The following is a 27,387-nucleotide window of genomic DNA, read 5'->3' on the forward strand; positions in this document are numbered from 1 at the left end:
TCTCCTGCGCAGGGTGGGAACCTTGTTCCCTGCACACGCAGCCCGGGCCTGCTCTCCACCCTGCCCCTCGGGATGGCAGCAGTTCCACTGCACATGTTCCCCTCGAGCCTGCCGCCCCTCTCCGGGCTCTGGTGAACTCAGAACCCCTCCCCCATGCCAGCCCTCCTCAGCAAGACCCTCCTTTCCTCCAAGCGTTCCCGTCAGTGCGGGGCGCTTCTTCCCCGAAGTGGGAACCCCTTCTTTCATAGAGGCCGCCCTAAAGCTGCTGCGCCCCCCCGCCATACACTCACGGCTCCCCCCACCTTCAAGGTTAGGACACCTCTTTCTCAAACCTGAATCTCTTCTGGGTACAACACTCCTCCCCCGTCTTACATACCGAGCTCTCTTTCAGGGTGGGGACATCCCTTACCCACGCACAGGCTCCCTTTTAGGGAAGGGACCCCCATTCCCTCCCTCCTCCTCAAGCCTCCACTTTAAATTTGGAGTCGTCTTTTAAGTATCTCTCCGAGTAACTGACAACTTCCCCTCACTCCCTCCACTTCTCTGAACGTTTTGTAGTGGTGGAGAGATCCAGTAGCACTGAAGCATCATTTGCCTAATACAGGAAAGGAAGAGGCGCATTTGTGTTGGGGGACCCTCTTTAAGAGAGGAGTGAAAGCAGAAGTCTGCGTGCTGGCTCTGCAGGCATGCTGGGGAGAAGTAGTCCTGCCCCATGAATCCATAGGAAAGGGGGCCTCTGTTAGGGAAAGAAAGGATTCTCCATTTTTGGAATATGTTGTCTTTGTGGAATGGAGAAAGGGAAGTAGGCTGAAGTATTGTTTCAGTGTTCCCTTTCACCCGAATAAAGGTAGTAAATTTTGTAACTGGGTAAGAGAATCAGAACTCGTGGCTGGTACTCAGAGCCATATAATCTGTGTCTGGAATTACTATTCTTTGAGGCTATTGGAATTTGGTTACTGTAAAGATTGAGCTCAACTGTTATGATGGTGAGAGAAACAGTTTCTGCTTTGGCTGATACTGCAGTTATGTGATACCTGCTGCTGGATTGGTATATTGAGTATTTGACGCCTTTCTTTGCATTTCTTGATAATAAATTCCTAGTTGGTTAATGTTCATGGATGAATGCATGATCTGGCCATAGGCCATAGTTTATTCATACATGTTGAGATCAACTTTTTTTTTTTAATGTAAAGTATATTTAAGAACAGTGGACCCACTATAGGTATTAAATAGTAAAAACCGTAATTTTGGCTATGACTTTATTTGGGAAAAACACATACACTTTCTTTGGGAAACACACACTAGAGAGTGGAAATCCTAAAATAGGAGGCAACTGAGTGTTACTCTTTCCTCCCCAAAGGCACCTGTTGTCCATTATCTAACCTTTGATGTCTTATAATTCCTTTCATAGTGAAATTGTTTCATTCTTGGGCTCCTTTTAAAGAGGTATCAGCTTTTCACTACCTTTTTTTTTTTTAAGCCATATGCCTGTGTCTGGATTTATTCCCTAATCATATTGGACTGAAAGACTGGTCCTTTATGTTCACAAAGAGGTGATCATATACTTGGGCAAGAAACTGAGTGTTGGGGGATGTTGTGCGGCTGAGGTGTCTGCACTGCTGGCTCCTCAGCCTGTAGGAATGGTGGGATCACTGCTCAAATTAGAATCAGCTTTTACTTCTGGCTGTTGGTTTGTGGACTTCGAAGGCTTGCCAAAACTTCATCTTCTGTAAGCGTTTTGTGGGAGTCGTTCTCACTAATTGGGTGCCCTTAAGTTTATTTTGAAAGTGGATATGCATTTTTAAACAACTATTCCTTCTTATCCTTCTCATAAGGTAACTGGTAGTAGAGACTGAAAGAGAAATTTTAGTTGGGGCTCCCACTTTTCATAAAGAATGTTATAACTGATTGTGATGTTGAATTTTTGTATTGATTTAATAGTTATTTTTATTCATTTGGTACCACCCTTGGGTCTCACCTTGAGACTTTTCCCTTCTTTAAGTATGATGTTGATCAGGAGCAGAAGAGATGCTTATATTTAAAGAGAGGAACCTGTGTCAGCTGGGAGGGAAAGAAATGGTTCCTGGCAGTATTTTTGGAGCTGCTCCTGATGAAGATACTTCTCAGCAGGAGATGTGTGCTTTCTCTTTCTGTCCCCCTTTGAAAGAGTAAAACTAGGCCCCATCTTAATTGAAACCTTAAAGGATTGGGAGTGGGGTAAGGGTAAAGCTGGTATATTTTACTGGTAGTCTTTAAACATAGTTTTGCCCAACTCTAGCCAAATTGCTTGTTTCTATTCCCTTCAGTTCGTTAGTCTAGCACTTAGAGTTACGTTGATCTTTATTTTACCTTCAGGAGAGCCATGATTGTAAAGGCAAGCTCTTGTATTCTAGTAGATGTTTAAAAACCTTTTTTAACCAAACAAGAATTCAAAACACGTGAAGTTCTTCTGGGGTCATGAGTATTAAAGTATTTATTCTCAAGGAAGTGTATGTGTGTCATTTTATGTACTGTATGGCTTCCTGAAAATAAAGAAAACTACATTTTTATAAGCAGAAAAACTGAGTGCTTTGTAAACTGATTCTAGAGAAGCTGATTATTTAAGGGAATGTTATGATGCATCGTTTTGTTAAGTGAAAAACTTTAAAAATTCAGACTGTACCATTGATGAGTGTTTAGATAAGGAAAACACTTAAGTGCATTTTCTGAGATGTCTAACGGCAATTAAAACTGTGTAATGATTTTGAAATCATTGAGAGGAATATTAGGTGCTGGTCTGTGTTATATTTGCCATTTTGAAATTGTATACCTGTTATATTTCTTTTGTTTTGTCCATACGTTTAAAACAACGAAAGGATGCTTTTATTCTCTGCAGCTGATGAGTTTCCGGCAGTTGGACTGGCAGGTGTTTGTATTTTTTCCTTTAAGCATAGTATCTTTTAGTTCACAAATTATTGTAATACAAAAAAGCAGCACTTTAGAAGCAATTTTTTTTTTTAATTAGTGAGGGGGAAATACTCACTAATGAATTGTCTTAATGTCCTGCCTCCAAATCAGTATATATGAATATACACACATACCTGTACAAAACATGTATATAGTAAAACATTTTAAATTTCAGGTCTATGTGCAGAAGTGGAAAACTGTTGACAGAGCTTTTCTTGTTGATTTTCATAAGGCATAGGTTAGGTGCGTTTCATGCCTAGTTTCTTTAGCATCTCTTTTTCACAATAAAGGTTTTAATTTTAAAACTTGTCTTGGAAATAGCCTCAGGTTTAGTCAGTGTTTATGCCTTAAAGAAAGCATATTGTTAACCACGTCAGTTTTAACTTTTTCTGCTCCAAAGATTAAAAACAAAACTCCTAAACTTCTTTTTAAAGAAAAATTGTAATAAATTAAATTATAGGGTTAGTATAAGAAATGTAACATTCTTCAGTGCAGTAATAATACGCTTCAGTTTATCAGATACATGAAAAAAACGATTTTTTAACATAATATTAGAACTTACCATTTCTCATCTCATATATACTCTTGCTTTCTTAAAGGAATAGTGTAGTGTAAGATTTTTAAATATTAATCAAGTATTCTTTATTCATATAAAAGTGTTTCTCATGTAGTAACATTACTTGTGGAATTTTTCCTTAGCTTTTAATTTGTTAATGGCTGTCTCTTGAAGGGCTCGAGGCAGGTTTATATTATAATATGACATGAGTAGTAACTCTTAAATGGTTACTACAGCATCTATAACATGACTTAGAGTATTTCTTAACATGTACCCCTTTTATGACATTCTTCTTGCCCTTCAGGAGCTTACTATCTGGTTTTAAATAGGTATCTAGAGGTGTTTAATCCTAAGTAAAGGACCAGAAGTGGGAGTTGAAGGGGAAGGCATCATTTAGAAGGCAGTGCTGTGTATCAAGCACATAACTTCTAAGAGATGACATTTGGAGATTACTGAAATTATCTTCAATAGACTGTGGCTTTTTAAAACCGTGAAATAACTTACTTAGAAGTCCAAATATTAGGGAATGATAACTACTAGCTCTTTTTTTGCTTTGTATTTAAGTTTGAACAGCATGTAGTACAAGTACTGTATTAATTATATATGTATGATATTTATATATATATATTGCATGTAAAACTTCAGTGTCTGTTTATAAGAAATATTACAGTAACATTTTGATTTAAAAATAAATGGATTCTAAAACTTTTTAAAAGTGTAAGGAGATAATCTACTTCCCAAATCTGTAGTGTTTTTATGTCTGTGTGTGATATCTTGTCCTATAGTTGTAGTTGTCATAGACTGTTATAATGCCTTACCTTTGCATATTGCTGTATAGTTTACAAAACTTTATCTCATTTAATCTGCACACTAACCTTGAGAGAGAAGAAATTATTTCCCCATTTTTAGATGAAGAAACTAAAGTTCAAGAAGTTTGCATTTTTTTGAAAAGACTTCAAATCCAGGTTTTTCTTTTCCCTTTCGTCTTTTTCTGGGGTGGGGGTTCGGAGCCTGATTTGTAAGGTTTGTATCCAATGAGAACACAATACAAAAGAAGGAAAAAAAATCTTTTATTCCTAGTTTATTTGTAGTCAGCTGACGTTAACATGTTGATGTACATGTTTTTAGTGTTTTCCTGTGCTTTTTATACACAGTTAAAATTATACTATAGATATAATTTTGCGTTCTGGTTTTCTCATTAGAGCCTAACCATTTTTTTCACTTGAACTCAGATTTTTCTGATGGGACCAAGTGTTCTTTTCCTTATCCTATTACTGACTTTTCATAACCCACTTGCATGTCGATTCTAATGTACTTGGATATGAACTGTTCTTCCTCTAAATCAACTTCTTAATTTTTCACTGTAAGTATCACCCAGCCTTAAAATGTTTGACTCTTAGCTATTTTTGCCTACCACATTAAAATCTCTTCTAAGACTTATCAATTCTTGTCACCTTTTCACATTCCTTACTTTCCTTTTCTGACACCACAGTTGAAGGCCTTATTTTTCTGTGTTTGCATTATTGCATAGCCTCAAGAATCTCTGCTTTGTCCATAATTTGTTTTGTAAGGGGTGGGAGAGGGGGAGCCTTTTCCAGATTGCTGTATTGCCTTAATGACTAAATTCAAGCACCTTAGCCTTGCTGTCAAGATCCTCCATAATCTGTTTCTACTGTCTTAACATGATCTGGCCTAAATGACCTATTTCTTTTTTCCCATATTTGATTGGCAGTTTTTCATCCCTGTGTCTGTTCTGTCTTGAAGTACCCTTCAAGGCCCAACTCAGATATTGTTTCTTTTCTGAACACTTTCTTTGTTCTCTTTCATTCCCAACTCATAGTATCCACCCTTGAACTTTTAACACAGGAACGTTTTTAGGGCACTTAGCACAGAATATTTCTTCTCAAAAGGTAGAAGTAATTATGACAAGTCCTAAAATTACTGTAAGTCTTATTTCTACAGCCAGATTATAAACCCGCTGAAAGGCTGACACTCATGTGTGTTTGAAATCTCATAGCAGAGCAGGGGCGATTTCATGATCCTGTGAAATTGGGGGGAAATTACTAGGGAACCAGTATATAACTGGCAACGTACAACCTTTGCTCTTACCATCATTTCTTAAAAAAATGATAACTTGAAGACCAAAAAATTACCATACACAATGTCAGAGTAGAATCCTTAAAAAAATTAAATAACTCTTTATGTTCTTGTTTTTTTCTGTTATTTCACCTGAAATAAATGAAAATTGTCTCCCAACTTTGTTGAAAATTTAATAAAGAACTGTATCTCAGGTTCTAGGGTAGTGTTTATCAAGTGGAAGTTTTGTGAATCACTTATTAAGGATTTAGAAGTCAGTTTATTGAGGGTCAAGATGAATATTTAAAAAAATGAGAGAGACGGAAAGGAAAAAAAAAGATTATAAAATATTCGTGCTTTGCATGATATTGCTTCAAGAAATTCTCAATTTCATATAAATATGTTTGCCTTAGATTGCAGAATAAGATTTAATTTACGGGGGAGTCACAATTCAGATGAAAGATACGTTTTTAATGCCTGTTACTCCCTATCTTTGAAAGACTAGGCGGGATGGCTGACATATATGAAAATGTGGATGAACAATCAAAAAAAAAAAAAAAAAACAATCAGAAGTAGGAGTTATAATGAATTGTGCTGTTTTTGAAAAGTTTTTCAATTCAGTCACTCAGTCGCGTCCAACTTTTGACTCTAAATGTAATGATTATACCATAGTTATCATCAGTAGCAGCAGAAGTATATCTGTAGTTCTAGAATCAGTTCAGGCAAACTCCATATGTAGAAATGTGGTTTTATAAAACTGATAAGCTAGGGTATTATACTTACTTTGCAGAAGGATTCACCATATTGGTTTTTTTTTCCAGCTTTCCTGATGGATTTCTTTGTGTCTTGACTATCTCTCCATTTTATTAGCTTTTCAGAATCTATCCAATCTTTAAGGCGTGGCTCAGGTACACTTGTGGAGAAGGAAATGGCAACCCACTCCAGTGTTCTTGCCTGGAGAATCCCATGGACAGAGAAGCCTGGTAGGCTGCAGTCCATGGGGTCGCACAGAGTCGGACACGACTGAAGTGACTTGGCAGGCAGCAGGTACACTTGTCTTTTTCTGGAAGCTGTACCTGATTATTCTAGTCTTGCACTCAAACCATTGCCCTGTAGAGCTCCTAAGGTCAAGGAGACCAAGTGCATATACCTTAGGGATCTAGGAGTATAGCCAGAAATTATCTACTTAAACATTCATGTGATTATTTTGCAACCATTTTAATAAAGATTAGTTGAGACAAGAATCATTGATACATGCTAAATCTATGGGATATTTTTGATGAGGAGCAGAATGTTTCTGTTCAGTTCAGTCCCTCAGTCATGTCTGACTCTTTGTGACCCCATGGACTGCAGCACGCCAGGTTTCCCTGTCCATCACCAACTCCCAGAGCTTACTCAAACTCATGTCCATAGAGTCGGTGATGCCATCCAACCATCTCATCCTCTGTCGGGACGAGCTTCAATCTTTGAAGCTTCCAGCTTCGATCTTTCCCAGCATTAGGGTCTTTTCCAATGAGTCAGTCCTTCGCATCATGTGGCCAAAGTATTGAAGTTTCAGCTTCAGCATCAGCCCTTCCAATGAATATTCAGGACTGATTTCCTTTAGGATGGACTGGTTTGATCTCCTTGCAGTCCAAGGGACTCAAGAGTCTTCTCCAACACCACAGTTCAAAAGCATCAATTCTTCGGCACTTAGCTTTCTTTATAGTCCAACTCTCACATCCATACATGACTACTGGAAAAACCATAGTTTTGACTAGACAGATCTTTGTTGGCAGAGTAGTCTCTGCTTTTTAATGTGCTGTCTAGGCTGGTCATGGCTTTTCTTCCAAGGAGCAAGTGTTTTTTAATTTTGTGGCTGCAGTCACCATCTGCAGTGATTTCGGAGCCCCCCAAAATAAAGTCTCTCACTGTTTCCATTGTTTTCACATCTATTTGCCATGAAGTGATGGGACTGGATGCCATGATCTTAGTTTTCTGAATGTTGAGTTTTAAGATTACTTTTTCACTCTCCTTTCACTTTCATCAAGAGGCTTTTTAGTTCTTCTTCACTTTCTGCCATAAGTGTAGTGTCATCTGCATATCTGAGGTTATTGATATTTCTCCCGGCAATCTTGATTCCAGCTTGTGCTTCATCCAGCCCAGCATTTTGCATGATGTACTCTGCATATAAGTTAAATAAACAGGGTGATGTGTACAGCCTTGATGTACTCCTTTCCGTATTTGGAACCAGTCTGTTGTTACATGTCCAGTTCTAACTGTTGCTTTCTGACCTGCATACAGATTTCTCAAGAGGCAGGTCAGGTGGTCTGGTATGCCCATCTCTTGAAGAATTTTCCACAGAATGTTTGCTTGGTCTTAAATATCTCCCCATACATTGCATATTAGTTAGAAGGGGAAAAAACAGTAACTTTATACAGTGATGAAATCAGACAGTGCCTTGAGTGCATGATCAAAATAAATAGCATCAGTGGACGTTGTGTGCCTCTGAATATGATGCCCTGCAAAGAGCACATCACTTAGGTAGTTCTCCAGCGAGGAATGCATAACCTGGATGTAATCATGAGGCACATATTGGACTTCAATTGGGGAACATCCTATTTTATAAAAGGGTAGGGGGGAGACTGTACTCTTTAATGTTAATGTTACAAAGACAAAGAAAGGCTGTGGAAGTGTTTCAGATTAAAGGATACTGAAGAGACATAACATCTCTTCATGATACCTGATCCTAGAATAGATCTTGTATTAGAGGGGAAGATGCGGTAAAGGATATTATTGGGTCACTTGGCAAAATTGGAATATAGATGGTAGATAACATAAAGGTATGGCATCAGTGTTGAACTTTCTAAAGTTGATAACCTAAGGTTATATAAAATAATATTTTTATTCTTAAGAAATACACGCTGAACTTTTTTTTTTAGGAATAAAAGGCCGTGATACATAACTACTCTCAAATAGTTCAGGAAAAATTATGTATATATGTTTTATATATATGTATACACACACACACACACATATACAGCTGTATTTGTGTGTGTGTGTCTTTGTGTTTGTACTAGAGAGGAGGAGGGAGGGTGGAAGGATGCTCCTGTGCAATAATGCAGATGAGTAAAATGTTAACAGTAGATGAACTTGGTTAAAACTGTACAGGTGTTTTGTACTGTTCTTGTTCTTACAGCTTTTCTGTAGAAATTGAAATTATTTTTAAATGAAAGTTTTTAAAAAAATCATACGACTTTGCATTAAATTCCATAATGTAGGATTTTAAAAGTAAAGAAATATCTCCTCTCCCAGAAAATTCCAGGCTAACTCTTGGGATAAAACTGTGGCTCCAAGAATGTGTTCATGTATATCATGTGGTTTCCCTTTATCCCTCAGCCTCGGTTTGAGAAGCATGCCTCTGGGCCAGAGGCAGCTGCGGTTCAAATTTAGTCAGCAGACATGTTTTGTTTGGCCTTTTTGAGTGTGTTAAAAATTGGGAAATTTCACATAAAAATCTGCATCTTTGATTTCTCTTGAAAAAATGGGCTGATCTTGCCGCTGTCGACTTGCATTCCAGATGCTCTGTATACTCACGGAGTGGTGTGTCAGGTAACTAGCCTCAGCCCTGCCTTACGCCTAGCTTGTTTCAAGTGTTTGCCTCGTCGCCTGGCCCCTGTAGGCTGTGTTCACAGCCTTTCTCTCAGGGATCCCCAAACTCTGGGCCGCTCACTGGTACCTTCTGTCACATCAGCGACAACATTAGACTAGAAATAAAGTGCAAGGACTTCCCTGGCGGTCCATGGGTAACACTCTGCACTCCCAGTGCAGTGGGAACTAGATCCCATGTGCCGCAGCTGAGACCTGGTGTGGCCAAATAAGTAATTTAAAAAAAAATGCAATAAAGTGCACAGTAAATGTAAGTGTGCTTGAATCATCCCCAAATCATCTCTCGCACCCCAGGTCCATGGAAAAATTGTCTTCGAGAAAATTGGTCCCCCCAGAAAGTTGGGGACTGCTGCAGCTTGCCCAGGAGATGCTGGGGTATCTTCTTTGTGCTTGTAGTAATTTGAGAATTAAGTTGTTAAAATGATGCCCTGAGACTTGCTAACATTCAAGTGTGTGTCTCCTATAAACAAGGACATTGTCCTACATAACCGTATTACAGTGAGGAGAATCAGGAAATGAATATTGATACGTTACTACTGTGTCACCCTCAAACCCATTCATGTTTTGCTAATTATTTTAATAACGTCTTTTTTAGTAAATAACCAGTTCAGAATCAAATGTTGTATTTACCGATAGTTGTCATGTCTCTTTAGTCTTTTTGAATCTGGAGCAGTTAGTCTTTCCTTGGCTTTCATGAACTTGATGCTCTGCAAGATAATAGGCCATTTGTTTTGTAGAATGTCCTTAAATTTGATGTTTCCTCCTGATTGGATTCAAGTTATGTATCGTTGGTACAGAAGTCCCAGAGGTGAGCTGTGTTTCGTCTCATTGCACTCTATCAGGTGGCACACACTTTTGATTTGTCCCATAACTGATGATGTCCATTTTGACCCTTTGATTAGGGTGGGGTCTGCCAGGCCCTTCCATTGTAAAATTAATTTTTCTAAAAACTTTGTAATTAGTATTCTGTAGGAGGTTCTTTGAAATTTTGTAAATATTCTGTTCCTCGTCAAACCTTCACATTACTGGTATACTTAATATATCTGTATGGAATCAGCTGTCTTATTTTTTTTCCAATGGGTTATAATCCATTATTGTTTATATATTGATAAACGTTCTTTATGGTTCTTGTAATTTTGTAACCGTGTAGTAGTATATCTTACACTTAAAATTATGTTGAACACATGGACTAGACCATTCATATAAGTTAGTGTGAAGGAATTTGCTGTAAGTGGGAAGCCATACAGGGTGTTTGTTACTGTTATGTTTCTGTATTTAAATAATCAGCAATTATTGAGAGCGAGATACTGTTATGTGGTGTGTGTGTTCGGGGTAAAAGAGAATATAGTTAAGCAGCAAAGTCAACCATTTTTTTCCCCTTTAAATATTGTGATCATCTTTCCTTTTCAGAGAGTATAAATATAAACTTTAATGGATCATATTCCATTATTTGGACATCTGATCTGCTTAGGCTGTGTATATAGAACATAATTTAACATATTCTAGATGACTGATTCTGTGCTGTGATACGGTGGTGCTTCTGAGAGCTGTTTGTGTAGAACTGTTTCCTCCATACACTAAATGACGCTGAACAGTTATAACTGCCCTCCTTGCTGTTGTCATTCAGTGTCAGTGTGCTTTACCCTTTCCTCTGTTTTTATGTATTATTTAAAGAGTCTCACCCATAATATTTGAGTTTATATATCTTGAAAGATGATTCTTCTCTTATTATTAGACCTACAGTTTGACAGTAATTTCTTCTGGGGATGGGAATTGCACTGTGAGGCATATGGGATCTTAGTTCCCCAACCAGGAATCCAACCTGTGCCCCCTGCATTGGAAGCTCAGAGTCTTAACACCAGGAAAGTCCTAACAATAGTAGCTTAATGTCAAATATCCCTGATGGTCTCTTTAAGTGTCATTTTTCAGTGGTTTGTTTAAATCAGGGTTTAAACAGGATCATACATTGCATTCGGTTGCTATGTCTCTTTTAATCTATAATGTATATTTTCCTTTCCTTTTTCCCCCCCTAGTTTACTAAAGAAACTAGACCTTTCTTCCTGTAAAGTTAAATTAACATGAGTACTGATTGTATCTTTTGTTTTTTTTTTTAAGCATGTTTCTTTGTTTTGTCTGTCCTTTAAATAGAAACTTACAGATTTTTATTTATTTGATGTATTTTGATCTGCTGCCATTACTCTTCTAAATTTGGGCGCTTAGATTTTCCTGTTTTGACCTGTCAGAGCATCTTCACATTGCTGCTTGAGTCCTGATCCTGGTGCTTTGTCAGCTTCATTGCTTTCTGATAAGATGTTCAGACCTAACATTTACACTTCCTGCTCCATTTTTACAGTCAACTGTTCTTCTAAGAAGTTGTGGTTCCTTTTGGTAGAAAATGGTACTCTAGGCTCTAGAGGTGCTTGTTGTTACTAGATTGGTTATTGTTTCTAATCCAGCCTTTCTTTTGATTTCCAATTTTAAATTTGCTGTAGACTAGGAAGCCAGATAACAAAGCTGTTTTGACTTATATAAGGGTTGTTTCGGGTCTCAAAAAAGAACCCAGGAATCACGACCTATGCCTTTTGAAATTATATGGTATAGCACTTACAGGGACAGAATCATACCTAATAAATATTACTAATATTGGTAATGTGTGACTAACATAATGTCAGATGTTCCTCAGGATAAAATGATAAACTTCATTTTCTCACCCTAAGGATCCATCTTTTATTTTTCCCCTAATAATTTTATTTATTTATTAATTTTTGTTTGTGCTGAATCTTTATTGCTGCACAGGCTTTTCTCTAGTTGCAGTGTGTGGGCTACTCACTGTTGTGGCTTCTCTCGTTGTGGAGCATGGGCTCTAGGCATGTGGGCTTCAGTTGTGGCTTCCCGGCTCTGGAGCACAGGCTTAGTAGTTGCGGCTTGCGAGTTTAGTTGCCCCTCGGCATGTGGGATCTCTGGATCTCAGATCAAACCCGTGTCTCCTGCATTGGCAGGCTGATTCTTTACCACTGAGCCACCAGTGAAGCCTTCTGAATGAGGCCTTTAATAAAATACCTGAGCTTTTAGTTTATAAACTTGATGATATGTACATGTTTTAAATTATAGACCACTTATGTTCCCTATATCTTCATTTTTAACGTTATCTTTTGTTTCTTTTGTTTTTCTTTTAGGATAAATCTCTGAATTAATGAGCTGTTAGTATCTTGAGAGTCAAATTATGCTATATTAATATTTGTCATATTCCATAATAAGAATGTATTTCTTTTCCTTTGCAAAAATTTTTTCCAGAGAATGTACCTTTTCTGACTTTTCAAAATGGATGAGTTCCTAAAGTTGAGATGACTTGCTGTTGTAAAACAAAACTGTTTAGTTTTGATACCTGACATTTTTTTCCCTTAAGTCATTTTTCACTCTTGTATGTAACTTCTTAGGCTGATTTTTAAGTGACATGTCAGAGAAAATGACAAAATTTGTTTGTGTTTTTCTTTGAGGCATTTGTTCCAGAAAAGTGCCATAACTGACTTCTGTTGATGAGTGGGAGATTTTTTTTTTTTTTTTAACTTTGGAGGATATCCTGTTTTCAGTTTAGTTGGGGCATAGCCTTTGACTTTCTTTGACTGCTTTGAGTACCTCTTGGCATTCATCTTATTTTTTTAATCCTCTCCAATTATAATTAGTGAGGATTTTTTTTTTTGGGCACAAACAATATTTTCTTGATTTTTAGGATCTATTATTGTGGATCATATAAGATGTAACATATTGGGGAACAAAGTTTAGAATAAAGAGAATGGCCAGGAAAGTAATCAGTTTTTGACTTCTTTTCTTGAAATCTTTGTGAATACTTGTGAGTGAAATTTAATGATTATACACACACTGAAACTTGCGCACTGTGAAACTCCTTATCTTGGCCCATTAGTGCATACTGTAATTGGGCGAAGGTTATAGGTTTGAGTCTCATATAGGCCACTTATTTGCGTATGTTTCCTGGTCATAAACACGGTCATTAAGTAAATAGCTTTTGATTAGCTTCTTTGGATCACACTCTGTGCTAAGTGCAGTGGGAAATTGGTGATTGAGACTCTCGAAATCCCTGCTCTCATGAAGCTTATAATTCTGTGGGGGATTCAGGCAGTATTTATTCAGGAAATATTTATTGAATGCTTGGTATGTGCTCAGCACTCTTCCAGCTATAAACATAGTTCTTATGGAGCTTATGATGTTGGCTTTTAAAATACAGAGTAATAAGAATTGTGATGGTGAAGTATGGGAAGCTTTGGAAACAAAGGAGGGCTACCTTAAACTTCCGCCATCCAGCCTTTTCTGTTTTATTCAAATGCATGTCTTAGTTTTGGGTGTAAGCAGAAAAATAGAGATCAGGTCACAGTAGCCTTCCCAGCTCGTGAAAATGGCTTAAAGGGATGACATTTACTTTTTTCTTCCTCCTCCCATATACCTGAGAAAATGATGAACTACCAGTAGCGCTCACTTTGGTTGCAGTTTTCACCCCATGCAGAGACCGTTGTCAGCTTTGCTCTCCTGGTGTCGTCCTAACTTAAGTCAGTGAATTCAGTAACTTCCATCCTCTCTGTTATCTGTGTAAGTGGTGCTTTTCTGAGATATTTGCTTTTTCCATGTCTTTGTTGGAGTATGAGTCCTGTGATTAAGTCAGTGGTCTTTGATATACTTGCTTTAGGAAATAATCATTGAGGCAGTAGTTTATGGACTACATCTCAAGAAATTTGGTTCACGTGGCTAACTGTTTGAAAGGGAGCAGCAGAGCAGAGGCGCTAGCATTTATTCAGCTGTGAATCCAGGAAGCATGTCAGATGCTTTCCATAAACTGTAATAACTAAATGGCAAAGAAGGTTGTTAAAGTCAGTAAAAAAAAAAAAAAAATACCCTCGGGTAACTTGTTAACTAGATTGGGTAAAACTGAACTTGTTATTACAACCCTACATATGAGGGTGATGATTCTAGTAGTATCTGTGTTAGACTTTTGGTCACCGAAATGAACTGTTGCTGCTAGTATGAGAATCTAATAATTGAGCAAATATTTATTCACTAAGTGCCATGTGCCAGGAATTGTTTTCATACTGGGAATATATCAGTCAAGAAAAGAAACAAAAATTCCTACTAAAGCATATACTATAGTGAGGGGAGATAGACAGTGAACAGTTTTCATTTAATTATTCACTCTTAGGATGTGATTCCTGCATTATCTATTATAAACATACTGTCCTTTTTTTCATATAATAGATGGTAATACAGCCTGTGTGGTCTTTGGTTTTGTGAGATAAGCTTAGAGAAAAGTAATCTTGGGGAATGCAAAAACAGATAGGTAAAATATTGACTGTGCTGTGGCTACTATCATTGAGCATCTTAGTCACTGTATCTGATCATATGACAGTTTTGAAATAGTATATGTACTTCTTAGATGTCCACACTCAGACTCTTAAAAGTCTTTTTGTTTCATATTTAAAGTTTTATTGTTTACTATAGTACTTTTATATGTTTGAATATATATTCCCTTGAATTGTAATACTTTTTTCTTGTGGAAAAATTTGATCATATTTCTCTAAAATCTCTTGTTTCCTCTAGGTCAGTTACTGTAGATTTGTCAACCTGGATTCGGGACCCCTATTCAGTTACTAAGGAGAATTCCCAGGATGCTATGGAGCTCTCCAGACAGCTGTCTGTGGGTGGTGGTGAGAGTGGAGGCGAACAGTGGGTTGTGTGACCAGGGTGAGGTCACCTCTTTTACCTTCTGGCCCTCCTTCTTTCCGGACTTTTTTAACACCTGCTTTGGTACTTTAAGCAGTTTGGGTTCTATGCTGTGTTCTGAACAGTTGTTTAGTAGTAGTACCCATAAGATGATGTTAGATGTGTTTTGGATGGAACTCACGGGGGTGTGACTATGTCACAGCAACAACAAAGAAGTTGTTCCAGTAGTTTGAAAACCACTGGTATAGTTTTAAGTGTTCTGACCCACTATAGGCAGTTGTTTTCATGTCTGGAAATTAGTGACTTCACATTTGATCTTTCCTGCTCTCATTTAACTTGCATGTGGCCACCAGAATGTTTTTTGTCACTTTCTGGCCTGAAAGCTTTTTATCATTTTCAGCTTCTGTGAGATGAACTCTTGGCTTGGGCCACCTGGCTCCAGCTTACTTTGCCATTCTTAGCTCTTTTTGGGGGAATCTTAGGTGGATTCATTCTCTCACTATCCCTTTTCTCGCCTCATTTCTTGCTACCTTGTTTCTTATGCCATAATTTATTATATATTACATATATAATATGTTGATGGGGTTGGCATATACCCTTGGGAAAATTAGGGAATTTGAAAAGCAACAGATAATGACACATTCCTAAGAGTTGCATGAGAAAGTGTCTTTAGAGTAAGGTTTTATGAATTGTTTTCTTTTCCTACTTATTAACTTGTTCCTGCTTCTCAGCATTGGTATTTTGTGTAACCCTGGATAAGTCAATCTTCTTTTTTGCCAAACTTCATTGGACTTCTTTAAAACTGAGTGTATTCTGTTCCTTTAGGAATTTGGTATTTTTGCTATCAAATACAATGCATTCTTGATAGCAAATTCTAACTCATTTGTTTTAAAAAATCACCAAACACCTCATTATCATATCTTGATTTTAGTGAAAAAGAGTAGAACTACAGAGTAGTTTTGAGAATTCAAATTTTTAAAATCAGCTTTATTCAGCTGTGTGCGCGCTAAATTGTTTCAGTCATGTCTGAATCTTTGCAGCCCTATGGACTGTGGCTTCCTAGGCTCCTCTGTCCATGGGATTCCCCAGGCAGGAATAATGGAGAGGGTTTCCATGCCCTCCTCCAGGGGATCTTCCTGACCTTGGGATCAAACCTAGTCTCTTACGTCTCCTGCATTGGCAGGCAGGTTCTTTAGCACTAGCGCCACCTGGGAGCTGTGCTTTACCTGTGATAAATTATGCCAATTTCAAGTGTATAGTGGGTCTTCCAAAATTCATATAGTATGCACTACCACGATCAAGGTATAAACCATCTCGATTACACCAAAAAGTTCCCCCCAAAGTTCCTATACCACCTTGCAGTCAGTCCTTTCCTTCCACCCTGTTTCTGGCAACCACTGATTTGCTTTCTTTCCCTATATTCTGCCTTTCCTAAAATGTCATATAACTGGAATCTTAAAATCTGTGGTCTTTTGTGCTTTTCACTTAGTGTACTTTTGAGATTCATTTGTGTTGCATGTTTCAGTAATTTATTCCTTTTTATTGCTGAATAGCATTTCATTGTATGAATATACCACAGTTAGTTTATCCATTCACCAGATGATGGACATTTCAGTTGTTACCAGTTTTTGGCTATTATGAATACAGACAGCTGCTGTGAACATTGGAACTTTGGCTCCTCACAGCCCTGCAGCCACTAATCTGCCTTCTGACTATAAATTTGCCTGTCTGGTGCTCATTTTTTTAAAAAATGGGTTGATTGTCTTATGATTAGATTTTGAGAGTTCTCTGTATACTATGGATGCAAGTCCTTTATCAGTTATGTGTTTTGCAAATGTTTTCTTCCACTTTGTGACTTAACTTTTCATTTTCTTAACAGTGCCTTTTGAAGAGTGGAAGTTTATTTTGATGAAATCCAGTTTATCAATTTACTAGGATAAAGTTTGTCTTTTATAGTACATTTTGTGTCCCATTAAGAAATCTTTACCTAACCCAAGATCACAGGTTCTAAAAGAAAACTTTGTTCTGCTCACAACACACCAAATGTGTGGGTTTTCCACACCACTAACTTCCTGAAATTAGTGCAGATCCTATAGATTAAGGTTTCAGTCCCCCATGACTGCCTTCCTTCTCCAGATATCAACTACAGGTTCAGACCTCAGATACTTCTGACTGACCACTTATAAATGGGAGATTCCTATGCCCCTTCTTGGATCTGATAATATGTTAGAATGCCTTATAGAACTCAGGAAAGCACTTTACTTCCTGTTACTGGTTTATTATAAAGGATACAATGCAGAAGTACCCAGATGGAAGAGATGCATTGGACAAGGTTCTTAGGAAGGAGTGTGGAGCTTCAATGCCCTCTCTGGGCATGTCACTCTCCCAGCAACCACCTTGAAGTGTTCATGTACCTGGAAGCTCTCTGAACCCCATCATTTAGGGTTTTAATGAAGGCTCCGGTATATAGGCGTGATTGATTAAATCATTGACCAGTGTGGCTGAGCTCAAATTTTCAGTCCTTCTTACCTCCCCGGAGGTCAGGGGGTGGAGCTGAAAGTTCAAACTGTTTAATCAAGAAGTTGATTCCTCTGGCAACCAGCCTCCATCTTCCAAAAGTTACCTCTTTAACATAAACTCAGATATGGTTGAAAGGGGCTCTTCACATCTCTATTACTCAGAAAATTCCAAGGATTTTAGAAATTCTATGCCAGGAACTGGGGGCAAAAATCAGTTATATATATTGCATGTTATGTCACAATTTCTCTCCTATTTTCTTGAATAAGTTTATAGTTTTTACTTTTATTTTAGGTTTGTGATCCTTTTAGAATTAGTTTTTACATATGGTATGAGGTACGAATCAAGGTTCATTTATTTGCACACTGATACCCCTTTGTTCCAGCAACATTTGTTGAAAAGATTAGGCCTTTTCCTTTGAATTGCCTTGGCACCTTTGCTGAAAATCAATAGACTGCATATGTGTCAGTCTATTTTTGGACTCTCTATTCTGTTCCATAGATGGCTATGTTTATCATTAAGTAAATACCACACTGTCTGATTACTATAGCTGTAAAGGCTTCAATTAAATTTTTTATATTTGAAAAATAATTTAGAGGAAATAAATTTAACTTTAAAACTTTGTAGACTGACATAAAATTACATAATTCAATGATTGTTAACATTTTATATTTATATTTCAGAGTTTACTTTTTAAAATTACTTTTAAGAACACAATCTCTTGATTCACTAATGATTTTAAGAATTAGAGCAGGCATTGATATTCATATTTTATAAATGAGGAAGCTGTACTATTTAAGAGGGATAGTTTAAGATCAAGCTGTAATATTTAAGAGGGATAGTTTGAGTGTGATAAAGGAAGAACTAAAGCCCAAATGTTATGCCTTCAAAAAATCCAGTGTGCTTTCCCCTATAGCACACGGCTTTCATTTGCTACTTCTTTTTATTTTGAATATCGGAGAATGAGTATTTTATGAAAAATTGAATCACTAGATTTTATTTAAAGTATAGAGCTATAGGAGAACAGTTAATCTGTTTTTTTGGTCACCAACATCACAAGACACATTAAGAAGTCAAAATTGCACTTCATTCCCCCACCCCCACCCCCCACCCAGTGATGTGTTTTACAACCAGAATAGGTATTTACGGTTTCATTTTAAATTTAGAAGTGCAGGAAAGAAGCAGCAAGATTTGTTAAATGAAAGCTGAAAGATTCCTTCTAAATGAACTGTTTTAAGAAATGAGGATATTCTTGCCATAGTGAGAATAAGAACAATAAAACTTAAACTTTAGACTGTTTGAAGTCTGAAATTATCTATAGTATTCTCTTATGTTGCCATCACATTAAGTCTTTCGTCCCCAAATCCCCACACCCTCAGATCATACTTAAGAGATTCTTGCAGGAATACTGGTAAAAGATGATGACACCTGGGGCTTTGTGTGGTAGAGGTGGAAGAAGTGGTAGCTTTGGGAATGTATTTTGGAGAGGCTGTCAATGTGCCGATGGATGGGTGTAAGGGATAAAGAAGAGGAATAAATCATGATCCCATGCTTATCCACTTAGAGGTTTTTTCCCGTCATCAACTTGATGGTGCTATGCACTTGGTGTGGAGAATACCTAGATGAATTAGAAGAGCTACACAATGGAGGAAAGGAAATCAGGGAAGCTGCTAAAGTTCTTTTTTTAAGTTAATTTTTATTGGCATATAGTTGCTTTACAGTGTTGTTGGTTTCTTCTGTACAGCAAAGTGAATCATTTATACCCCCTCTTTTTTAGATTTCCTTCCCATTTAGGTCCCCAGAGAACATTGAATAGAGTTCCCTGTCCTATACAACAGGCTCTCATTAATCTATTTTATACATAGTAGTGTATATATGTTAGTCCCAATCTCTCAGTTCATCCCATTCTCCCTCTTCCCCCTTATCCATTAGTTTGTTCTCTACATCTTTATCTCTTTTTCTGATTTTCCATTATCTATACCATTTTCCTAGATGCCACATATAAGCAATATTATATACTTGTTTTTCTTTCTTTCTTTCTTACTTCACTCTGTATGACAATCTCTAGATCTGTCCACATCTCTGCAAATGGCACTGTTTTTTTCCTTTCTATGGCTGAGCAATATTTCATTGTATTTATGTACCACACCTTCTTTATCCATTCCTCGGTTGATGGGCATATTTAGTTTGCTTCCTTGTCCTGGCTTTTGTAGTAGTGCTGCAGTGAACATTAGGGTGCATGTATCTTTTTGTATTGGTCATTTTGTTGGGTTATATGGTAGTTCTGTTCCTAAAATTTTGTTTTTTTTGAAAGCAATATCACATCTCAGACTGAGAAGATAGAAACAAGATGAAATTCCTTATGATCTTACCTTCCTAACAGTCATTTAAAGTGTTTTGGTGTATGTGTTTACTGTTTTGTATAGAAATTGGCAAACTTTCTATAAAGGCAACTACTCAATTCTGTTGTGGCATGAAGGCACCCATAGATAGTATAGTTGGGTGTGCTTGTATTCCAATAAAGCTTTATTACAGCCACTGAAACATGAACTTCAGTTAATTTTCTCATATTGCAAAATATTCTGGTATTGATATTTCCCCCCAAACATTTAAAAATGTGAAAATTGTTCTTAGCTCACAGGCCCTACAAAAATCACTGGCAGACCAGATTTGTCGTATGCATTTGCTTTGTGGTTATAGTAATAGCTTACATTGAATTTTGTTACCTGCTTTTTGTATTTAATATATGTATAAATGTGTACAGTTCTAGTTGAAAACCAAAGTGATCACAACTGCTAAATAATCTGAATAAGCTCTGATAAACTTAGAGTTTACGAAGTACCTTTATGTTATTTCTTTTAATTCTTAAAATAACAATGGGAAATATTTACTGAGCTTAAGGTGGCTCAGAATCACTGCAGGTGGTGACTGCAGCCATGAAATTAAAAGATGCTTACTCCTTGGAAGAAAAGTTATGACCAGCTTAGATAAGCATATTGAAAAGCAGAGACATTACTTTGCCAACAAAGGTCCATCTAGTCAAGGCTATGGTTTTTCCAGTGGTCACGTATGGATGTGAGAGTTGGACTGTGAAGAAGGCTGAGTGCCGAAGAATTGATGCTTTTGAACTGTGGTGTTGGAGAAGACTCTTGAGAGTCCTTTGGACTGCAAGGAGATCCAACCAGTCCATTCTAAAGGAGATCAACCCTGGGTGTTCCTTGGAAGGAATGATGCTAAAGCTGAAACTCCAGTACTTTGGCCACCTCATGCAAAGCGTTGACTCATTGGAAAAGACTCTGATGCTGGGAGGGATTGGGGGCAGGAGGAGAAGGGGATGACAGAGGATGAGACGGCTGGATGGCATCACCGACTCGATGGACGTGAGTTTGAGTGAACTTTGGGAGTTGGTGATGGACAGGGAGGCCTGGCGTCCTGCGATTCATGGGGTCGCAAAGAGTCGGACACGACTGAACGACTAAACTGAACTGAAGGTGGCTCAGATGGTAAAGAATCCACCTGCAGTGCAGGAGACGTGAGTTTGATGCCTCGGTTGTGAAGATCCCCTGGAGAAGGAAATGGCTACCCACTCCAGTATTCTGGCTTAGAGAATTCCACTGGACAGAGGGGCCATGGGGTCTCAAAGAGTTGGACATGATTGAGCAACTTTTCACTTCACTTCACTTAAAATACATGTTATATACATAGTTGAGGGTAAGGATTGTGCATTATCATTGGAATTATTAGTCTCTTACCTCCACTTCTCCGTACATAACTAGTTTTGTTCTTTGAAATAAGTTTTCTTCAGCAGCAGGGCTTATCCCAGTAGCTCTGCAAATGTGTCCTCAAGGTTTCCTTCCCTTAATTCTAATTTGAAAAATCCAAAGACAGGACTTTGGTCTTGCTTACATCAAATTTTTATCCCACTGCTAATCATTATGTTTACGAAGGGCAAATTCATCATTTAGGAAGATACAATTCTCTTTTGGAACCAAAGTCTAGAATAATAGGAGAAAAGATTGAGTAGTCTCTCAAATGAAGGTCTAAAGGGTAGCGCACAGCCACTTGGGGGAATTATGAATTGGATAGCCCTACCAAATCATGTCTATTTATAATCCTTGGTTAATTCACTGATTTAATTTTGTGTTCTTTTCTTTTACTTGTTTGTATCACACTGAGTTCTCTTTCCTTCACTCTAGTTTTCATTGCTACTTAATTATTTTAACACCATCTCAAATTTAATTTTAAAAATCTCTAGTTTTGAAAGTCTCTTTCTCAAGAGTCTAGGTCTTACGCCTCAGTGAAAATTACTGTCTCCTTTTAGAAAGTCTGTATTTTTTCTGTTGTTTCCTGACCACTCCAATCCCTTAAATACTAATATGCTTTTAGAGCAAAATCTTGGTCCAGTCTCTTGTCTCTTCTATAACAACATAAAAGGTTGGATGAGAAATAAGTGAGGCTCATTTGGAAACCCAGACACTAAGATATGAGTATATTTTGCTAGAATAATTGGCTTCCACTAGGGCTGCAGTCCATGGGGTCGCTAAGAGTTGGGCACGACTGAGCGACTTCACTTTGACTTTTCACTTTCATGCATTGGAGAAGGAAATGGCAACCCACTCCAGTGTTGCCTGGAGAATCCCAGGGACGGGGGAGCCTGGTGGGCTGCCGTCTCTGGGGTCGCACAGAGTTGGACATGACTGAAGCGACTTAGCAGCAGCAGCAGAATTCAAAAGCCCCTGAAGCAGTTGCTGCTGTCTCAGGGTTTTTAGGGTAGTTGATTCCACTGTCATTTTCAGTTTTCTCCATACCTTATCTAGAGAATGTGAGATTCTTGGTTCACCTGTACAGGGTGTCCAGGTTTTTGCTAATGAGAGAAATGATAGGTGAAACCCAACAGTAGTAAGATTGTTTTGCAGGTTCTGAGATGATAGAGAGTATGGTGGAGAGGCCATGAAATAGACGTTTCAGTTGATTGGATCCATCAGCCAAGCATTGGTCTTCAGCTGCATCACAGCATGCTTCATAGTGCAGTACTACATAACGTGCAGACAGTTCATCCTGCTGAAGAAGAAATTAATAAAAGGTCGTTTGGGGATGAAGAATTAGAAGAAAAGCATTTAGAATTTTGTCTGTTGTGTAATTGTTTAGAATGATGGTAGAAAATTTTCTCAGGATAGAAATTACTGTGGAAATTTTATTTCTTAGGGCCAAACCCAATCTAATGCTGTAACGAGGACTAAAATGACTTCAATTCTTTTAAGTTTGGGCCATTTGTCATCTCAGATTTCTTAATATCCCCATCTCAAATTCTTTTAACTTAATCACACTATAAAGTTTTGGGTTTTCTTTTTTTTTCTTGCCATATAAAGTGACGTTCACGGGTTCCGGGGATTAGGACATACATAAAGGGCCATTCTTACATAGCTTTTCATTTGTTATTTATTGAGAGTAATATGCATTCTTATTTTTAAATGTGTTGATCTTACTTTATTGTCAGCTGGTTTTAAGATTTCCCTTTTAGCATTTTTAGGGCCATTCATGTTTTGCTTATTTTAATTCATATTTGCAATATATTATTTTTATAGCCTGTAAATAAAAATGTATACAAAGAGATGGTTACTGTAAACTCTTCACTTCTAATGTTAAGTGTTAATTAGAATAAGCTACAGTATGTGGTTAAGAAAATCATCTTTTAAAATGAGATTAGATAAAATATATTCGTATTTCATTTACTTTTCACTTCACATGTTTTCTATTCAATTGTTTAAATTTTTATTCTGGATTTGTTGTAGTTATGTACTCTGAATACAAATCCTTTGTCAACTGTATGTGCTGTTAATATTTCTCTTCACAACTGTGAAGTTATTTCCTTAACGGTGTCCTTTGATGGATAGGAATTTTAAAACTTTAGGTGAAATCTAATTTGTCATTTGTTCTCTGTGACTCATGCTTTTACTTTAGGTCAATGATTAATTATACTTCAGATTGATTTCTGTATGTGGTATGAGATAAGGAATAAAGATCATTTTTTCCTTATGCTCCGTAATAAACAGCACTTTTTGTTAAAGACCTTGCTTTACTTTCCTATTAGGTTTGAATATTACCTTATTAAAATAATTCTTCAAGTAGTTACATAGTTAGATAGATAGCTCATTGGTTATAGAAACTGTGCTTCTAAGTTCAGTATTACAGGTTCATTCTTTCAGGATCAGTTAACTTGGTCTAGTTTTGTGGCCATAGATATATTTCTAATCTGCTTTTAGCCAATTGGTAGACCTATATAGCCTAACTCCATTGTGCTACCAGATAAAACATTAGAGCATATCCCCTCTATGATAATTCACTAATTTAATTTAGTGTGAAAGACAGTACATTATTACATTTTTTAAGGATACAGTATGCATAGTAATACAGTGCTTATTGTGGCATACTCAGTTTTTGTGCCTTACTAAAATAATCAGAAGTACATTAATTCTTCTAAACATTAGGAAATAATTTTCCAGAATTTTGTATAGAGTGGAAAATGGAGACATGACACTATAAAGTCTATTTGTTGTTAGGTTTTGTGGGTAAATGATAATTATAAAAAATTTAGGACAGGAAAATTTAAAATGCAGTTCTTCATATACTTGTGTCAATATATAGATATATTACATAGACCCATTCATTGGCTTACATTTCTGAGAAATCCGCATTAAACACAAGTCATCTTTTAAGAGGCTGAATTTCAGTTATATTACTGTGGTAGGATTTGTGCCAACCTTTGGTTAATCATTATCTTGTTGATTATGTTTGGTTCAAGATGACTCATTTTTCAAGGAGCTTTATTGCAACATTGCATATTTACTACAGGAAGCCTGGACGGAAGTGGAGCATCAGGTCAATGGAGATTTTTTTTCTCTAAACTTGATTGTACCAAGTGTTATTAAAGTTAATTATTTTTCAGTAATTGAATTCTCTGTAGAGCCTAGTATTTCATTAACCAGATGTTATAGGATCAGTTATTCCTTTTTCATGACAGACAGGTATATATACACAGTTTGATGATTGTTTAAATATTGATCATACTTCATATCATACTTTCGGTTGCATTTGGATAAAATACTGTATCTTCATTAGGTTGAGTATTATAATTAACTGAGAATTTTGGAAACATAGAGATTTCAGTTGATGAAGATTTGAATGTATTTATATGCTGAGGGCAGATGACCAGTAGATAGATCAGAGGTGAGGGGAGGGGGCCATGCATGATGGACATAACTTTTCTACAGATAGTATTTAATATTAGGAATGCTCTGTAGTACATTTGGTTTTTAACCAGAGACAGACTGTTTCATTGCTGAGAGAAAAGGAGGTAAGGATACTGATTTGGGGAGGGTTATTTCTACCTGAAGTCTGCTATTTTCTCTTTAAAAGAAGAGGCGAGGATACTCAGTAAGTATGAGGTAGAAATGGGAGTTGAAAGCTGAAACTGACTTCTGAGAATTTGAAGTACTGAGGCTAACGCGATTGGCGTTTCCTTCAGAAGTGTAGACTCAGATGAGTTTGATGGCCTTGGACTTTCTGGTCACGTCGGCGGTGTGCATCATTTCCCCCATCCTGCCCCCACAGTACTCTGGTAAATGTGGAGGACAAAATTTGAGAAAGAGGGAGAATGGCATAAGAAGAGCCATTCTAAGAGTGGTTGAAAGGATATATCTTCGATGTCTGGACTGGATAGGGAAAGAAAGAAGTGAAGCCAAAACAAGACTGATGGGAGAAAATGGAGGAACGTAGCACCAAAAGTTTCCCTGAAGCTGAAGTGTGATGATGGGTGGGTTGGCTGGGAGCAGGGGTAGGGGGTGGGGGCGGGTGGCAGTGCACAGTGTGAAAGAGCCAAAGGATAAAAGGTGTTAGTTATAGGTCAAAACTATGAATTTTAAGGTTTCAGATGAATAATTGTTCTGGGTTATAAGGTCCAGAGTGATCATAGAGGTAGATTGTTCAGTTGAGTGTTTGATGTAAAGATCATTGTAGTTGGATATCTCCTTACTCCTTAAGGAGGAGAGCAGCTAGGATGTTCACAAGGATTTGGAAGTTACCTGGTTGATGGTGCCTAAAAAGGCAAGTGAGGCAGTAAGACAGGCATTAAAACTTCTCTGTTGAGGAGTAATGGGGAAGTTGATTGATGACAGTGATGAAAATTAAGTAGTGCCTGATTACAATTAAGGAAGAAAAGTTGTAACAGTAGACTTTCGGAGTAGTCATATGGTCATCTGTGTGCCACAATAGGAAAATGATAAGAAAATGCTGGTATCTCCCAGTCTGTTGTTGGAGAGGGGTACAGAGAAAGATAGGTGGAATGAGGTTCTGTTAAGGGTCTAGGAAAAGTTTATTCATATAAGAAGCAGCATTGCAAATAATGTAGTAAAAAGCTTTGGAAAGGAGGGCAACCTATCAGGAGAGAGGATGGGTAGGAAAGAGCAGGAGCCAAGCCTTACAGAAATCAGAGGTCTGTCATTTACTGGTCAGATGGTAAGTATTTTAGGGAAACAAAAATGGTTTGTATTATTATGGTAGCATGGACGGAGGAGGCCATTTGTTATGAGATGGTAATTCATGGTACATCATTTATGCCAGTTTCAAAAAACAATTTTGTGTGGTACCATTCCTTAATGAGATGAACAGTGGTTGGGTAAGTAAAGTTGTGAAGATTTAGAATAGAAATACCAGTACTGTGTACACGAGTAAAGAAGAATTTCAGCGGTAATTACTTATGACCTTTGCTACACAAACAGCTACAGACAGCAATTTTTTGTGAATTCTTTGTAAATGCTTATGTGGGTAAGTGTTAATTTGTGGTCGTCAAGCAAATTAATCAGTTCATTTAACAAATATGTATTGAGTTCTTATTTTGGTCATTGGGATCAAAAGCTGTCTTTTTTGCTTTAGCACACTTTAGTTGAGAAGATAGTTTCAGAAATTATGGCACTAATTCAGAGTCATAAGCCTTCTTTGTAAAGACAGTAATTCTCAAGTTTAGCAGTTTGGCTCCAAACATCGTAACAATTCTAAATTCATACATAGAGGAATGTTTTAAATCTTTTTTAGAGTTTTTACAGATACTAGTCTGATAATGTTGGCATGCCTTTTATTGAATCTTTGGTGGGAAAAATAGTACATGAAGCAAAGCACAGTGCTTTGCCAGGGGAGAATAGAGGAAGCCATGGGAAAGAAGGGCACACCCACAAGCAGCAGCAGCACGGTTTATTCCACGTCTTTGCCACTTCTTCCCCTAGTCTCCATGGATTGCCTACTCTATTCTCCTAGGGATGACCAAGGTAAGTGAAGTGAATTGCACCCTCTAATTGTTCACTACAGCAGCAACCTGGCAGAGTACAGTACTTGGCAAAGTTCCCAAGTTTGGAAAATGACAAACTTTAGCTTTATGACTTAATTTTAAGTTTGAAATCCATATAAGTAAAATTTAAGTGAAGGGTCAGTTCAGTTCAGTCGCCTATATTCTAATTCCCATCAATAGAATTGAATTTCTGAAGGTTTTGTGACCTGTGCTGATGTTCAGAATGTTTTTTTGGCTGCATGCCAACTTCCTAGTTAAAACTGTGAAAGCATTCCTGTCAAAATCTAGCTACTTAATTAAATTAATATGTAATTATAATAACTTTTATTGAGCACCACTCTGTAGCAGGTTGTGTTCCAAGTTCTTTACATGTATTGACTCATTTAATCCTCACAATAACCTTGTGAAAGAGTATTATTATCTCTGTTTTATAGATGAGGAAACTAAGGCTTGGGTTAAATAAGTTACTCAAGGTCACACAGCTAGACTCAGTGTATGTCAATTTTAAATTTGGTTTATGAAATTAAACTTAAGACTATTAAACTTTTAAAAACTTAAAATGCAAGTTGTAAATATA

At 37.2% G+C, this 27,387-nt stretch overlaps 1 protein-coding gene across 5 annotated transcripts in view; it reads left to right on the forward strand.

The window, feature by feature from the left end:
• EML4 (EMAP like 4) overlaps positions 1-27,387 on the forward strand; it is a 154,720-nt gene that overhangs the window by 310 nt on the left and 127,023 nt on the right. For 2 of the 5 annotated variants that reach the window (XM_070798554.1, XM_070798555.1), the window contains exon 1: positions 17-14,974. The exons of 1 other annotated variant lie outside the window; for it this stretch is intronic. In XM_070798554.1, coding sequence (XP_070654655.1) covers positions 14,899-14,974 — 76 coding nt within the window. In that variant the 5' untranslated portion in view covers positions 17-14,898. Of the gene's footprint in view, positions 1-16; positions 14,975-27,387 lie in introns of those variants that run through there. 2 more of the 5 variants (XM_070798552.1, XM_070798553.1) reach the window with 1 other exon arrangement.

This window comes from Bos indicus, chromosome 11 (assembly GCF_029378745.1).
Source record: "Bos indicus isolate NIAB-ARS_2022 breed Sahiwal x Tharparkar chromosome 11, NIAB-ARS_B.indTharparkar_mat_pri_1.0, whole genome shotgun sequence".
In the NCBI taxonomy this organism is placed as follows: Eukaryota; Metazoa; Chordata; class Mammalia; order Artiodactyla; family Bovidae; genus Bos; species Bos indicus.